The sequence below is a fragment of the Neomonachus schauinslandi genome, chromosome 5 (genome assembly GCF_002201575.2).
Source record: "Neomonachus schauinslandi chromosome 5, ASM220157v2, whole genome shotgun sequence".
Taxonomy (NCBI): domain Eukaryota; kingdom Metazoa; phylum Chordata; class Mammalia; order Carnivora; family Phocidae; genus Neomonachus; species Neomonachus schauinslandi.
In genome coordinates, this window is record NC_058407.1 from 116,236,214 (window position 1) to 116,251,834 (window position 15,621).

A 15,621-nucleotide genomic window follows, 5' to 3' on the forward strand; every position below is an offset into this window, starting at 1 on the left:
TGCGCTCAAAGATTTCAAACCGCGGAGTTTCACTACTGTGATGTAGTGGCGAGGCGGGTTTGGCTTATCTCTAGCGCTAGTGTTGGGCTCTAGAGGCGGTGAAAAGCCGAGGGGAAGGGGAAGTGCTTGTGAAGCCTCCAGGCTTTGCGATGAAGAAGTTTTTTAGCTTCGGGAGTAAGAAGGGCGGGTCGTCCTTTCGCGTTACCAGCTCGCCGAGGGACGGCCCGGGCATCCTGCGTGAGAAGAGAATTGGAACCAACAGCTTCGGGTGGGGGTACAACATCCGAGACAGAGATCTCAGAAAGATCCACAGAGTTGCCAGCATGGGCAACGTAAGGAAGCTGCAGGAGATTCTATTTTTCGGGAAACACGGCGTGGACGAAAGAGACAAGATGAACAGGTAATAGGGACTTGGAGGCCGGCTGCCGAGACGGCGGGGAGGAGGTGGGGCGGACCGGGAGAAGCGCGCACCTTCCCAGGCTCCGCCTGTGGACCGGAGCCCTCCTGTCACCGAGGGCGCTTTGCGGTCTTCCCTCCCGAGGCCCCCAGCAGGGGTCTAGCGCCCAGGCCGGCTGTCTGAGTGTGAAAACGAAAGCTTCAGCTGCCTTTGGACCCACTCATAATTCCCCGTGTAGACCACTTTACAGACAGGTGGGTTTTTTTGTTTTTTGTTTTTTTTAAGATTTTATTTATTTATTTGACAGAGAGAGACAGCTAGAGAGGGAACACACACACAGGGGGAGTGGGAGAGGGAGAAGCGGGCTCCCTGCTGGGCAGGGAGCCCGATGCAGGGCTCGATCTCAGGACCCTGGGAACATGACCTGAGATGAAGGCAAGCACTTAACTGACTGAGCCACCCAGGTGCCCCTCTTACTTTCTATTTAAAAAAAATCGGGGACTGCGGGTGGGGATTGGTATCTTCTGACAACGTTTAACCTCTTCAGAAGTAAAGGGAATGTTTTTACCTGTACTTGTAGATTTTATTCATACATTAAATATATACATGTTTTTTGTCGTGTGTAGCTTTATTACATATAAGTGATTATAGATTAATCATTTTATTTTAGTTACATCCTTATGAAAATAAATAATATAAATGATACTATAAAAGTATATAAAATTTTAGTTGTGTCCTTATGAAAAAAATCAAAAATAGGAAATATAAATGATTGTTGCAATTTCAGATGTATTGCTTTACTTTATAAAAGTTTTCTTTAAAAATACTGAACTCTGGGGTGCCTGGGTGGCATAATCGGTTGAGCATCAGAGTGTTGAATTCGGCGTGGGTCGTGATCTCGGGGTTGGGGGGGTGGAGCCCCATGTCGGGCTCCATGCTTGGTGGGGAGACTGCTTGAGATTCTCGCCCTCTCCCTCTGCCCTTCCCCCCCCGCTTGTGCATACTCTCTCTTTTTCTCTAAAAGAAAGAAATCTTTAAAAAATATTGAGCTCTCCAATGTATTTATCTACTCTTTCAATCCATTTATTTATCAAATAGAATCTGAACACATGTAATGTAGGAGACATACTCTACCCAGAATCTTTTCATTCTTAAAGACTCATGTTGCCCAGTATTAGTAAGATGAGAAATTCTATTTATTTATTTATTTATTTATTTATTTATTTATTTATTCATTTATTTATTTATAAGATTTTATTTTTAAGTAATCTCTATACCCAACATGGGGCTTGAATTTATATCATTGAGACTAAGGTTGCATGTTCTACTCATTGAACCGGCCAGGTACTACTAAGATGAGAAATTTTATTTTATTTTTTTAATTTTAAGAGAAGATTGATTTATTTGAGAGAGAGAGAGTGAATGGGAGTGGCTGGGGAGGGAGAAGGGAGGGTTAGAGGGAGAGAGAGGATCTCAAGCTGACTCCACGCTGAGCACGGAGCCCGACATGGGGCTGGATCTCAAGATCTGGAGATCATGACCTGAGCCAAAACCAAGAGTCGGACACCCAACCAACTAGCCACCGAAGTGCCCCTAAGATGAGCAATTTTAAATTGAAGTATTAGGACTTAATCTCAGTTAAAGCTTTTCCTCTTTCCTTTCAAACGAAAACATTTCTGAAGATAGGAAATTGTAAAAGTTAACCTTTACTTGTCCTTTTGAAATTTATAATAGTATTAAATACTACTCTTGATAATTGGTAGTACTTGATTTTCATGTGATTTATAAATCGAAATATTTAATAAAATGAGCTGTCCCTGTTTATTTAAATCCTGAGTTTCCTTTGGCTTAGTTTCTTGAAAATCAGAGTAAGAATTACTTAAAAAACATTCTCCATTATTTTAGTCCTCTTTTCCCATAATGCTTTCAGGAACTAAAATTTATTTAAATGCCAGGCATATGACTAGAACTGCAATAGACCTGTTGTGTATATCATTATTTCATGTAATGTAAGGCACCATAGATTGTCTGATGCGCCAGTATTTTCTGTACCAATGAGAAATTTCAAAACAATTCTGCCAATTATAGTTGTAAGACATTTTGAATTATAAATTGCATTCCAATGTCAGAGATATTAAAAGGTGACAAAATGAGCATCTTAGAATCACTGAAATGTAGTATTCTTGCGAATCCTTAAAACATATCTACAAAGTAGGCATAATTGTATCACTTCACCTAATTGGATGTTGTCTTTGTAAAATAGTAGTAATAGTAATAGTTATAATAATATTATGTAACAAACTTTGCATAGATCCTCATTTAAGCATCACGCCGAGGTCTTGTGAGATAACTAGTCTTTATTTATTATTATTATTTTTTAGTAATCTCTATACCCAACGTGGGGCTCGAATTCACGACCCTCAAGATCAAGAGCCACATGATCTTCAAACTGAGCTGGGCAGGGGACCCGAGATGACTATTTTTATCCCCATTTTGTTGATGAGGAAATTGAGGATAAGGCTAAGTAGGTGATAACTGTTAAGTGACAGAGCTAAAGTTGGATTCAAACCCAAGTTAAGCTGAATCCTGAGGTCATGCTCTACCTACTCAGATAGGCTGCTCTTTATTAGTGTGGTGAAGAATCACTAATAAATATTGTACTTTCTTCAAAAGAAAACTAAATCTTTGTTTTGGAGTCATAGGAATAAGATGCTATTTAACGTTTACAGTTACATGAATTAACTGCAGGTTTTGAAATAGTGCACTATAATTTCCTAAAAAGTTCTTTCACTTTCATAGGACTGCTCTCCATTTGGCCTGTGCCAATGGCCATCCAGATGTCGTTGCTGTCCTAGTGGAGAGGAAATGCCAGCTTGACCTCTTTGATAAAGATTATAGGACTGCTCTGATGAAGGTATGTGGAAGCAGCTGTGTCTGCCTGAGATGGATTTGATTTAATTACTTAGAATGAAAACTTATTGCATTTAAACGGAACTAATTGGTGAAACCTGTGGCATGTTTACTTTAAATTCCCAGAATTGACACTCTGTTTCTTGGTATAATACTGACAGGCTGCACAATGTCAGAATGAGAGATGTGTGACTATTCTTCTAGAACACGGTGCTGATCCAAATCTTACGGACATTGCTGGCAATACTGCGCTCCACTATGCCGCCCTTGGTTCGAATACATCAATAGCAGAGAAGCTGCTTCTACACCATGCAAATATTGAAGTGAGAAACAAGGTACAGATCAACTGTATTTATAAAGTATTTGAAATAATATATATATGTATATATAAATTTTTTTAGCCACAAATCATTTTATTTACATATTTATTTATATGTGTAATAAATACATATACTGAATTCTATACATCAGGTCCTGTCATCCTGGAAACAACTCCAAAGCCAGGGCAGGGAGGGCTAGAGAAAGGTGATGCCCATGGAGAGGGCGAAGTTCTGTCTCCCAGCCCCGCTTCCACCCCAGAAAGAAAATCTTCCCATTAGTGCTTTGGAGTGGATGGTGGGCTCAGAGCCCACAAAGGATTGAAGGCCTAGAGGGGAGTGGAGGTGGTGGAGGCTGGGTGCTGTGCAGGGGCTTAGGAAATGGGTGCTGCTGGGAATGGGTGGGAGACCCTCACCCAGTGGGGTAACTTGGGTGAGTGCAAGTGGGAGGAGAAAGCAGCAGGTTGCAGGCCCTGGGCACTCGAGGCCCCAAGGTTCTGAAAATGAGAGCAAAGGGATCAGGTCATGACATCCTACAGGGGCATTTACTTGTGCTTGTAGCCACTCTTCCCGCCACGTACCACATTGGGGTCTCCCATTTCAGAGAGTAGTTCCTGCTCAGCCTGTGTAGTTCCTCAGTGGGGTGGTAGCTGTACATGGGGAGTAGTTGATGACCACGCGCACCAGTCCACCTTCTGTTTCTGTGACATGCATTATTTCTACCACTGCCCTTACAGAAACACTGTTGGTTGACATAGGTAGGGTCAGTTTTTCATATTTGGAAGCTCCTGCATTCCCTGAATGAAAATATTTTGAAATAACTTAATTGTCTAAGATTTCACTTTAATGATACTTTTTTTTTTTTTTTAAGATTTTATTTACTTGAGAGAGACGGAGAACAAACATGAGTATGGAGGAAGGGCAGAGGGAGAGGGAGAAGCAGGGGAGCCTGATGCAGGGGTGGATCCCAGGACCCCGGGGATCATGACCTGAGCCAAAGACAGACGCTTAACTGACTGAGCCACCCAGTTGCCCCAAAGCCACTCTTTTAATTCCGAGTCCATCTCCTCAGTGACCCATTTGGATCAAGAGTGCCTTATGTTGCCATCTGGGATCCTGATACCATTGACAGAAGAGAATCAAGCATGTTTGTGTAACCTGGAGAAAACCTTCATTTTTTTTTTTAATGGTTTTATTTATTTATTTGACGGAGAGACGGTGAGAGAGGGAACACAAGCAGGGGGAGCGGGAGAGGGAGAAGCAGGCTTCCCGCCGAGCAGGATGTGGGGCTCGATCCCAGGACCCTGGGATCATGGCCTGAGCTGAAGGCAGACACTTAACGACTGAGCCACCCAGGCACCCCGAAAACCTTCATCTTTATTGGAAAGCTCTCAAAACTATATCCCCAAAACTCTAATTTCTCAAATGTTAATGTTTCCACAAAAAGTATTGTCAAATGGGGATAAGCAAATTTAAACGGATTTCTTTTGTGCTAGATATATAGTGCAGTTTTGTAATATTTCTCAGACATAGATGATCATTGAATCTTTCTATTGGGGCACAGTACTTACCTTCCAGCAAAGTATATGTTCTTCGGAATGTAATTTAAAAAACACTACTCCAGAGATAATCATTTAGGTTGCTAACTCAATAAAAATACTTAAAGCATTTACTGCTATGTTTTAGATTTTGGAGATATAGAGAAAAAAAATAATCCCTTCCCTCAAGAAGCTCTTGGTTTAGAGGGGGTGCAATAAAATAACTAGAGTATACCGTAATAAATACTGTGATAGAAGCCAAGATTCTTGGAACCAGCCAATGAAGTGAGTTTTGGAGAATGACTGCAGTTAATCTGTTGAAGAGGTGGAAGAGGGCTATTTAATTTAGTTTTATTTATTTATTTATTTATTTATTTTTTAAAGATTTTATTTATTTATTTGAGAGAGAGAATGAGATAGAGAGCATGAGAGGGGGGAGGGTCAGAGAGAGAGGCAGACTCCCTGCCGAGCAAGGAGCCGGACGCGGGACTCGATCCCGGGACTCCAGGATCATGACCTGAGCCGAAGGCAGTCGCTTAACCAACTGAGCCACCCAGGCGCCCAGTTTTATTTATTTTTTAAAAAAGATTTTATTTATTTATTTGAAAGAGAGAGAGTGGGTGAGAGAGTAGGAGCATAGGGGCAGGGCAGAGGGAGAGGCCAACTCCCCTCTGAGCAGGGAGCCTGACTTGGGGCTGGATCCCAGGACCTTGGGATCACGACCCGAGCTGACCTGAGCCCAAGGCAGATGCTTAGCCGACTGAGCCACCCAGGCCCCCTGAGGAGGGCTATTTGAAAGAGAAGGAGCAGCTGGTGAAAGCACAGAAGGGTGAGAGTACTTTCTATATTATATATTTGAGTTTAGAGGATCCTTTATAAGTTTTAAAATTCAGTATGGAAATATGTAATTGTGTAAATTATAAATTGTTTTTGCACTTTTACAGGATGAACTCACACCATTTTTACTTGCTGTAAGTGAGAACAAACAGCAAATGGTGGAATTTTTAATAGAAAAAGAAGCAAATGTACATGCAGTTGATAAGTTGCAAAGGTACAGTAGTTTTGGGTTTTTTTTTTAAATCTTATATTTTTCTAGAGTGGCACAGTTACTCAAGTCAGAAAGATTAACTTAATAAGAGGATTAATTTATATAGTGAAAAATGTCAACATGTCATCAGTTAGGCAGAAAGCAATTATTCTGACGGGGCAACATGAAGAAGTATATGGTAGAATTTATATTCCTTCATATTATTGACTGATGTCATTTGCAGTCTTTTTTGTTTTTTGCCATATGATTTTATATTAGCTAAAGGGGTTTCATATTAGTTTTATAACGTGTGGACTCCTAACTTTTATTTTACTTTATGATGCAATACTGGGCTTCTTAACCCTTTTATAATATTTTTGAAACTTCTACTTCATATATATTTTCCTTAAAAGATGAATATTAAACATAAATAGGAGTTGCTTTGTCTTTTGGATGACTCTTTAAATTGCTTTTTGTTTTTGAAGAATACTGACGTTGGATGATCCCTAAGTGATTAATAATTACTGTTACCAGATAATATGGGCTCATCATCCTTTTTCATGTTCAGTATATTTTTTTTTATTTTCATTGGTAAGGATAGAGGATGAAAGATAACTTTAATTGAATAGACTTTTCCTTTAATGAGGACAAATCATAGGTGGGTGATAAAGAGAAAAGAGATGGGCTTTAGATTGACACAAGACTAGGTTGAATTCCTAGCTTTCCTACTTGCTGGGTGTGTGACTTTGGAAACATTACTTATCATAACCAGATACATTTCCTGATATGAAAAGGAGGATAATAATATATCCTTCACGGGTGGTTGTGTGTACTATTTTATATATATATAGCATTTAATTTAGTGTCTACCACGTGCTTATCTTAGCATCATTAACTGTGACTATGACTGTTTTATTACCATTAGTATGAATACTGTTATTTTCAGCCTGCAAATAAGCTTTTTTTTTTTTTAATTTTTAAAGATTTTATTTATTTGAGAAAGAGAGAGAGAGCATGAGCAGGGGGAGGGGCTAGAGCAGGGAGCCAGACGTGGAGCTCGATCCCAGGACCCTGAGATCATGACTGAGCTGAAGGCAGACGCTTAACCGACTGAGCCACCCAGGCACCCCTGCAAATAGCTTTTTATACGGACCTGTCCTCTAGATGGCTTGGAAGTACACTGTATCAGATTAAGGAAGAAATGGGGAATTCTTTTTTAAAATCTTTACCATCAGATAAGTGGCCTCAGCATAGTTTCTTGTTCATCAAAGGACTTTTTTTTTTTAAAGATTTTATTTATTTATTTGACACAGAGAGAGAGACAGCCAGAGAGGGAACACAAGCAGGGGGGAGTGGGAGAGGGAGAAGCAGGCTTCCCGCTGGGCAGGGAGCCCGATGCAGGGCTCAATCCCAGGACCCTGGGATCATGACCTGAGCCGAAGGCAGACGCTGAACGACTGAGCCACCCAGGCGCCCCTATCAAAGGACTTTAAATTAGCAACTTCTACTGTCATAGCCAAGTAGGACAAGAGGCTTCTTTTTTGCCCTTTCATTTTAGCCGTGGAGGTATTTACAAAGATGAGCACTTGAACATGTTAATGGTCAATTCTGTACTGACAGGCAAGAGATTAACCTGATAAAGTATATCAAATTAGCTGTTTAAATAACTCTTAAGTTCCTAAGGGTGAAGTTCTCTCTCTGTTATTTTAGAACAGCCCTCATGCTTGCTGTACATTATGATTCTGCAGATCTAGTCAGGGTTCTTCTTCAGCAAGGTATTAATATCTTTTCTGAAGATGCGTGTGGATGGACTGCAGAAGAATATTCTATTTTTAATGATCTTAAAGTGTAAGTGTTTACATTAAAATGTTAGTTATTACTAAACTGAGGTATATAATAATTTAACTGTTAGGTTTTTTGTTTTTTTTTTTTAAGATTTTATTTATTTATTTGACAGAGAGAGACACAGCGAGAGAGGGAACATAAGCAGGGGGAGCGGGAGAGGCAGAAGCAGGCTTCCGGCTGAGCAGAGAGCTTGATGTGGGGCTTGATCCCAGGACCCTCGGATCATGACCTGAGCCGAAGGCAGACGCTTAACGACTGAGCCACCCAGGCGCCCCTGTTAGTTCTTATGTAACAGATGAGAGTTCATTGTTTGATTCAGGCAGTTTTGGCATGGCAGTGAGTTAGCCCACATCATTTGCCAGAAATCAAGAAAAAGGCTAGACTAGTAAGAAGTAGTAATGGGTGCAGTATTCTTTATCTCAGGACTATTGAGACCTTTATCCTTAGGGATCCTAACTGTATCTGTTTCATTCCAAGTATAACCGTTATGCATGGGGTACAAATAATGTTATATCTGTGTTTTTTCTTTTTCTTTCTTTCTTTCTTCTTTTCTTTCTTTCTTTCTCTCTCTTTCTTTCTTTCTTTCTTTTGTAGATTTTATTTATTTGAGAGAGAGACAGAGAGAGAGCACGGGTGGGGAGGGACAGAGGGAGAAGCAGATTCCCTGCTGAGCAGGGAGCCTGACGTGGGGCTCCATCCCAGGACCCCAAGATCGTGACCTGAGCCGAAGGCAGATGCTTAACAGACTGAGCCACCCAGGTGCCCCAACATCCTTGTTTTTTCTAACTAGTTACTTGGGTCTTGAGATGTTCAGTTTAGTAGAAGACCCTATACTTTCCCTTGAGGGCTATCTCCTATACTTTCCCCCTTGAATTTTCCAAGAACCTGAGGAGTTCCCTAAGACCAAAGAGACCATCTTTTTTCACAAGTCATTTGGAAGGAAAAGACATCAACTACTACAGCATTGCCATTGAAACTGGTTCTGCAGGGTGCCTGGGTGGCTCAGTTGGTTAAGCAACTGCCTTAGGATCAGGTCATGATCCTGGAGTCCCAGGATTGAGTCCCGCATCAGGCTCTCTGCTCAGCGGGGAGTCTGCTTCTCCCTCTGACCCTCCCCCCTCTCACGCTCTCTCTCTCAAATAAATAAATAAATAAATAAATCTTCAAAAAAAAAAAAAAGTAAGCAAGAAACTGGTTCTGCAGTCTGGTCATGATTGACCTTTGCTCCTAGGATGCCCTTGCTGATCCACATTCCTCAGTCTTCATGGTGATCCACAGTTAGACTTCAAAGTTACAACTTTTTTTTCGTTTACTACATAAGCTTCTATGCTCAGCTATTCCAAAGCACCAGCACCCTGTTCTGTCAGCTGGGCCTCCTAGCTTTAGCCACACACACCCTTCCCTTCACACTCAAAAGCCTTTCGTGAAGCCCATTGTTAGCCCAGACCTTCAGGATGAATTATCCTTGTCTCTTCTTCCAGCAGATGGTAGTTGGGACCATTCTAAGCTGTTAAAGAGGTTCAAATAATGCTGCAGGAAGAGACTGGACTTCTCTTTCTCCTTTGTTCCTAGACCTATATCCCAAGCCTGCTTTAAATCCTATGGAGCGCCTTTTCTTATTAGGTGATGAAAGGTCTCATATTGCCCTTCCCAGAGTAGTGGGCATCACCTTTCCCGAAAGGCCATGTTTTGGGTTTAATATTTCATTAAATCCTCTTAACAACCTTGTAAAATAAGGCAGTAAGATGCCTGTTTTATAGAGGAAGACTCTGAGCCCAAGAGAAGTGGCTTGTCCAAGAGGAAATAGCTGTGAGACTTAGGACTTCTGAGTTCTAGACACTTTCCATTATGGCAAGCTAACTCTAATTTACTAATTACTAAATTACGAATTCATGACTGGTTCACCTTACTTTTTTTCTCCTTTAATTACATACTTAATAAAAAGTGTATAGAACTTACAAATGGGAAGTATATGGGGTACTTCAAGCTTTGATATTAGTTCTGATATTATTTGAAATACTCCTAAGAATTTGATATTTGGTAAATGTTTTTCATATCAGTATTAAAAGAGTAACATTGTTTATCACCCTTTTTTATATGTAGCAGTCGCCAACTAATTGCCGAACATAGAGAAGAAAAACTTATCAATTATTTGCAAAGTAAGAATGCAGGTAAGACTTTCCAGAGTGAATTACTTTTGGTGGTCCTAACATAGATGAAGTCAGAGTAGGGAAGTTTTGATAATGAAAGAGCAATGAAAAAAAAAAAAAAACCTACTGTGTAAATTGCATATGCATTTTTTTCTTTCTTTTCTTTTCTTTTTTTTTTTTTTTAAGATTTTGTGTATTTATTTGACAGAGAGAGATAGTGACAGCAGAAGCAGGGGGAGTGGCAGGCAGAGGGAGAGGGAGAAGCACGTTTCCCGCCTAGCAGGGAGCCCGATGTGGGGCTTGATCCCAGGGTCTGGGGATCATGAACTGAGCTGAAGGCAGACCCTTAACCACCCAGATGCCCCCATTTTTTTTTTCTTTCTTAATTTCTTTCTTAATAGTCTAGTATTCAGGATTATTTAAGAAGTTAATTGTAGGCATTGCTGTCATGAACAATGGGAAGAAATCAGAGGGAGACAAACTGTGAGACAAACTGGACTCTGGGAAACAAACTGAGGGTTACAGAAGGGAGGGGGGTGGGGGGATGGGGTAACCAGGTGATGAGTATTAAGGAGGACACGCGTTATGATGAGCAGTAGGTGTTTCATGCAACTAATGAATTGTTGAACACCACATCAAAAACTTATGATGGACTATATGCTGGCTAACTGAACATAATAAAAAAAATTAAAGTACCTCAGTATGAACAACAACAACAAAAGAAGTTAATTGTAGGAAATTTAAAATATGAGGCGGTATTGTCTGAAAAGAAATTCATTATTTTAGTCATGACCCCTAAAATCCCATATGATATCTTTGTGTAAATAAGAAAAAGAGATTTTTAAGTTAGTATGTTTTATGTTTTCTCTATAAGCATATTATAATAAATTGAACCTGTTATGAAAATGGATCTTTTAATTTTTACAAGTGGATTACATTTAGTAAATATTATTATATAGTGATTTGTCTCATTAAAAAAGGAACTATCCTTAAAACTGGGGACTTTACAATACCTTCCTGGTATCGTAAACAAATGGCAAACAATAAGAACTGCAAAACTTAGCTAGTATGCAGCAATACCAATGAGACTTTTTTTTTTAAGGTAACTGTCTATTGGTTTTGCAATTTACTTATTTTCATTTGTTCACTTAACAAATAACTATCAAGTGTCTTTTAGTTCCTAAGTGTTATTCTGATGTTGTAGAATGCAAACATTCAAAAAACACAATCCCTGCCCTCCAGGAATGTGTTATTATCATTGTCATTTTTATTATTTACTCTACTTTATTCAGTGCTTACTATGTGCCAGAGTCCCCTAGTGCTTATGATTACCATTGTTATTTTTTTATTGGCATTTAATATGTTCCAGATACTATGTCCATAGTGAGGAATTAGAGTTTTAGGAGAGTGGGTAGAATTTAGGGTAAGTATGCAGACTGAATAGTAAGTTTGCCAGGTAAAGTGGCAGAAGGACGATGTTTGGCAGGAGAAACATCCATCAAGATTACATGTTTTGCAGACGGAACAGCAGTGCAAAGGCTAAGATGTACGAGTGAACTTCGGAGGATTTATGAGCAGTTCAGTTTTGCCAGTACAAAAAGTGTGCTATGGGAACGGTTGGAATGAGGTGAATACTTAGCTAAGGCAAGCTTATGAAAGTTTTTCAGTCGTATGGAAAGGAGTAGATCTTACCCTGTAGACCTTGGTAACTTTATCAGGTAAAACGCTTTTAGCTGCAAATAATAGGTGACTTATAACAGTGACTAAAACAGGGGCACCTGGGTGGCTTAGTCAGTTAAGTGTTGACTCTTGGTTTTACACAGTCTCGGGTCATGAGATCAAGCCCCACATCACGCTGGGCTCCGTGCTCAGCACGGAGTGGGCTTGAAGATTCTCTTCCTCTGCCCTTCGCCCCATTCTTGCACTCTATTGCACGCTTCCTTTCTTTCTCTCTCTTTCAAATAAATAAATCTAAAAAAAAACCCAAAACAAAACAGTGACTAAAACAATAGGAACTAGAATTGTTTTGATGGTTCAGTGATGTCATCAGGGTCCCAGTTGTCTCTTGTTCAGCTTTGAGGTTGGCAGTATTTTATGTCTCCCTTCCTGGTTGGCTAATTAGCAACAGCTCCAGGCCTAGTCTCACATGACAATATCCAATGACTGGAAGGACTGTTTTTCTTTATATGTTTCTTTCATTAATTAACTAATTAATTTATTTAAGATTTTATCCATTGATTTGACAGAGAGAGAGAGACAGCGAGAGAGGGAACACAAGCAGGGGGAGTGGGAGAGGGAGAAGCAGGCTTCCTGCGGAGCAGGGAGCCTGATGCGGGGCTCAATCCCAGCACCCTGGGATCGTGACCTGAGCTGAAGGCAGACGCTTAATGACTGAGCCACCGAGGTCCCCCCTATACGTTTCTTTTAAATAAGAAGAAAACTCAGAGGCTTACAGTGAATTTCCTCTAACATTTTCTAGGCTAGGGTGTATCGCATGCTTGTTCCTAAACCAGTCACTGGTAAATCAGGTACTGTGAATAGCTTAGAATAATCATTTCTCCTTTTGAAGCTGGGGTGAGGCCACCTTCTTTGTGTATGGGGACAACAAATATCCAAATAAAGTTGTAGTTCTCCAGCAAGAATGAAGAACTACGGAATGGCCATTGGGGAGGGAGCCAGCAGTATTTGATGCAGGGATTCATTGGAGAATTTGAAGCAGAAGGGTAATAAGATTAGATTTGAATTAGGGCCCTCTGGTTATGGCATAAAATAGGGATCACCAAGCTTTTTCTTTCAAGGGCCAGATCGTGACTATTTTAGGCCATGTGGTTTCTCAATTACAATTACCATTGTAGGGTGAAAGCAGCCATAGCAATATATAGGTGAATAGATGTGACTGTGCTCCAATAAAACTTTATTTACAGAACCAGATGGCAGGTCGGACTTGGCCTGTGGCCGTAGTTTGCTGGCCCCTCATGTGGAGGATATATTGAAGGAAACCATGTAAAGAGACTGGAAGACAAAGGAAGCTTATATTTCCTTAGCCTAGTATCAGTCCATTATGAAATTTTCACCCTTCTATACTGAAAAAGTCAGGAGGCTCAGTTTATTCAATTTAAAATGTTGTTCTTTTTCTAGGCCTTATGTCTTTCTCATTTTTTAAAATTTAAACAATTTTTTTTAAAGATTTTATTCATTTGAGAGAGAGAGAGAGAGATAGGGAGCACAGTGGGGCAGAGGGGCAGGGGCAGAGGGAGAGGGAGAAGCAGACTCCCCGCTGAAAAGGGAGCCCGATGCGGGGCTTGATCCCAGGACCCTGAGACCATGACCTGAGCTGAAGGCAGATGCTTAACTGACTGAGCCACCCACATGCCCCCTTTCTCATTCATTTTGCTTAAAAATTTTTTATTCATTTAAGAAATAACAATAATAGTTGGTGGCTTTTTTTCCCCCTCTGGAAGTCATCAGTTAAGAGCTCATGTTTGAGTAGGGCAGTGGCAGGGGAAATATAAAGCAGAGACAGAAAAGAAGTATAGTTAATATGATTTCGTGATTATTGAATGTAAAAAGTTAGGGGAGAGAGGAAATCTAAGAAGATTCATATGTTTCCAGGTTGTACACTAGCATTTAAATTGGACATGAAGAATGAGTAGGACTTTATCGGATGAAGAGAGGAGAGCGGTGGGAGTAGGGAAGACCAGGTTTTTTTCTGTATATGTTGAATTTGATGGAATGTCCATGTAGTATATTTTCAGTAATTGGATAATCAAATACTAGGAGTTTCTAGCTGGAGGTAGAGCTTCAAGGTTGGAGGTGCAGATTTGTAATAATCTGATTAGAATTATTAAGCAAAGTGATAGCTTGGACAAAGATTGAGCTTGTCCATGGTGGAGAAACATATAGAATGAGAAGGAGGCCAGTGAACAAACCCTGGGAATACCAAAATATAAGGGTGGATGGAGGAGTAGGGGTTAGTAGAGAAGACTGAGGAGTGACTGGGGAAATGTAAGAGAGGAATTAGAGGAAGTGATGGTGAAAAAAATTAAAAAAAATATTTCAAGGAGTTGTATTACTGAAAAGAAAGAAATTACTGAAAAGAAAGTTGGATTTAACTTTTAAAAGCTCTTTGGTGGTAACCTTTTCAAAAGAATTTTTGAGTTGTACGATCTATTATTTACACGATTGGTACTTTCTACGTCCAAATATGGAAAAATAACACATCAAGTAAGGTCCTACGTAACTTTTTTGTAACTGCAGTATCTACCCGGACAGGGTCAAGGGAAAATGGTCTAGCCTGGTGAGTAGACTTGCTAACATTTTTCCATAATTGTCCAAACCTAGGAGTCAAGTGTGAGGGAAAGTGTTGTCTTTCTTACCTGTTTCTGGTGGAGATACTTGAGTTTTTCCTCACGTCCTTGATACACTCTTCTGGATGAATACGAAAACAAAAACAGCAACAGGCAGGAAGCCACTGTCAGGCCTTCTCTCTGATATGGAATCATGATGCAGCTGTATTTTGAGAGTTTTAAATTTTGATCAGAAATAGTTTACAGACCTGCAGTTTGGAGCCTTTTGACCTCTTTTAAATATTTTATTGCAGAAAACTAGTATAATACCGAGGAGAAAATATAAGGTGATACACTGAATACACTAGTCTCACTAGCTTAGGAATTCTGTGTCAGTAAAGTCAATACGTGACTATTTTGGTTAGTGCTGTCTCTCTTGATCCTCTTTTCATTTACCTTCTTCTAATATCTCCACTTCTACTGCTCCTTTCTGAATTTCATCTCTAAAGAAAGCGCTAAGGAAAATTGTCTTGGAATCCAACACTATTAGAACACATTTCTACCATATGTATGTTTGACATATATGTGTATTTCCTTCTAAGGTAATGGGCTACCTAATCTAAAGTGTATCTCATATTTTATTAGTTTCTTGTGCTAAATTTCTTTGTATCTGTATCACAGTGACAAAGTTAGTGATGATGGTCTGCCAAGACTGAAAGCATTTTCTGGATTGTCAGAAATTTTTATCTGATACACTTTTAATGTGACATGCTTTTATATTTTTTTTCCAGAAATTGGTAAACTGTGACTTAACAAGAATATGTGGCCAATTAGATTATCAAGTTTTTAACCATCTATGTATATAAGATAACTCACTTTGTTTTTCCCCAAATGAGCCCTATTGATCTTTAATGATCAAATCCACTATTTTCAGGGTGGAGCGGATAACTCATATTTTGGATGGAGTATTTTTGGCTTTTTTTTTTTTTTTAGAGAGATTTTATTTATCTACTTGACACACAGAGAGATAGCAAGAGCAGGAACACAAGCAGGAGGAGTGGGAGAGGGAGAAGCAGGCTTCCTGCGGAGCAGGGAGCCCAATGTGGGACTCGATCCCAGGATCCTGGGATCATGACCTGAGCCGAAGGCAG

At 39.9% G+C, this 15,621-nt stretch overlaps 1 protein-coding gene across 1 annotated transcript; it reads left to right on the forward strand.

The window, feature by feature from the left end:
• Positions 1-15,278, forward strand: LOC123324867 (putative ankyrin repeat domain-containing protein 26-like protein). Its single transcript, XM_044915238.1, has 6 exons — positions 1-400; positions 3,197-3,311; positions 3,469-3,642; positions 6,107-6,213; positions 10,138-10,205; positions 15,262-15,278. The coding sequence occupies exons 1-6, from the start codon at positions 150-152 to the stop codon at positions 15,276-15,278; spliced, it is 732 nt and encodes a 243-aa protein (XP_044771173.1). The 5' UTR covers positions 1-149.
• The last annotated feature ends 343 nt before the right edge of the window (positions 15,279-15,621 follow it).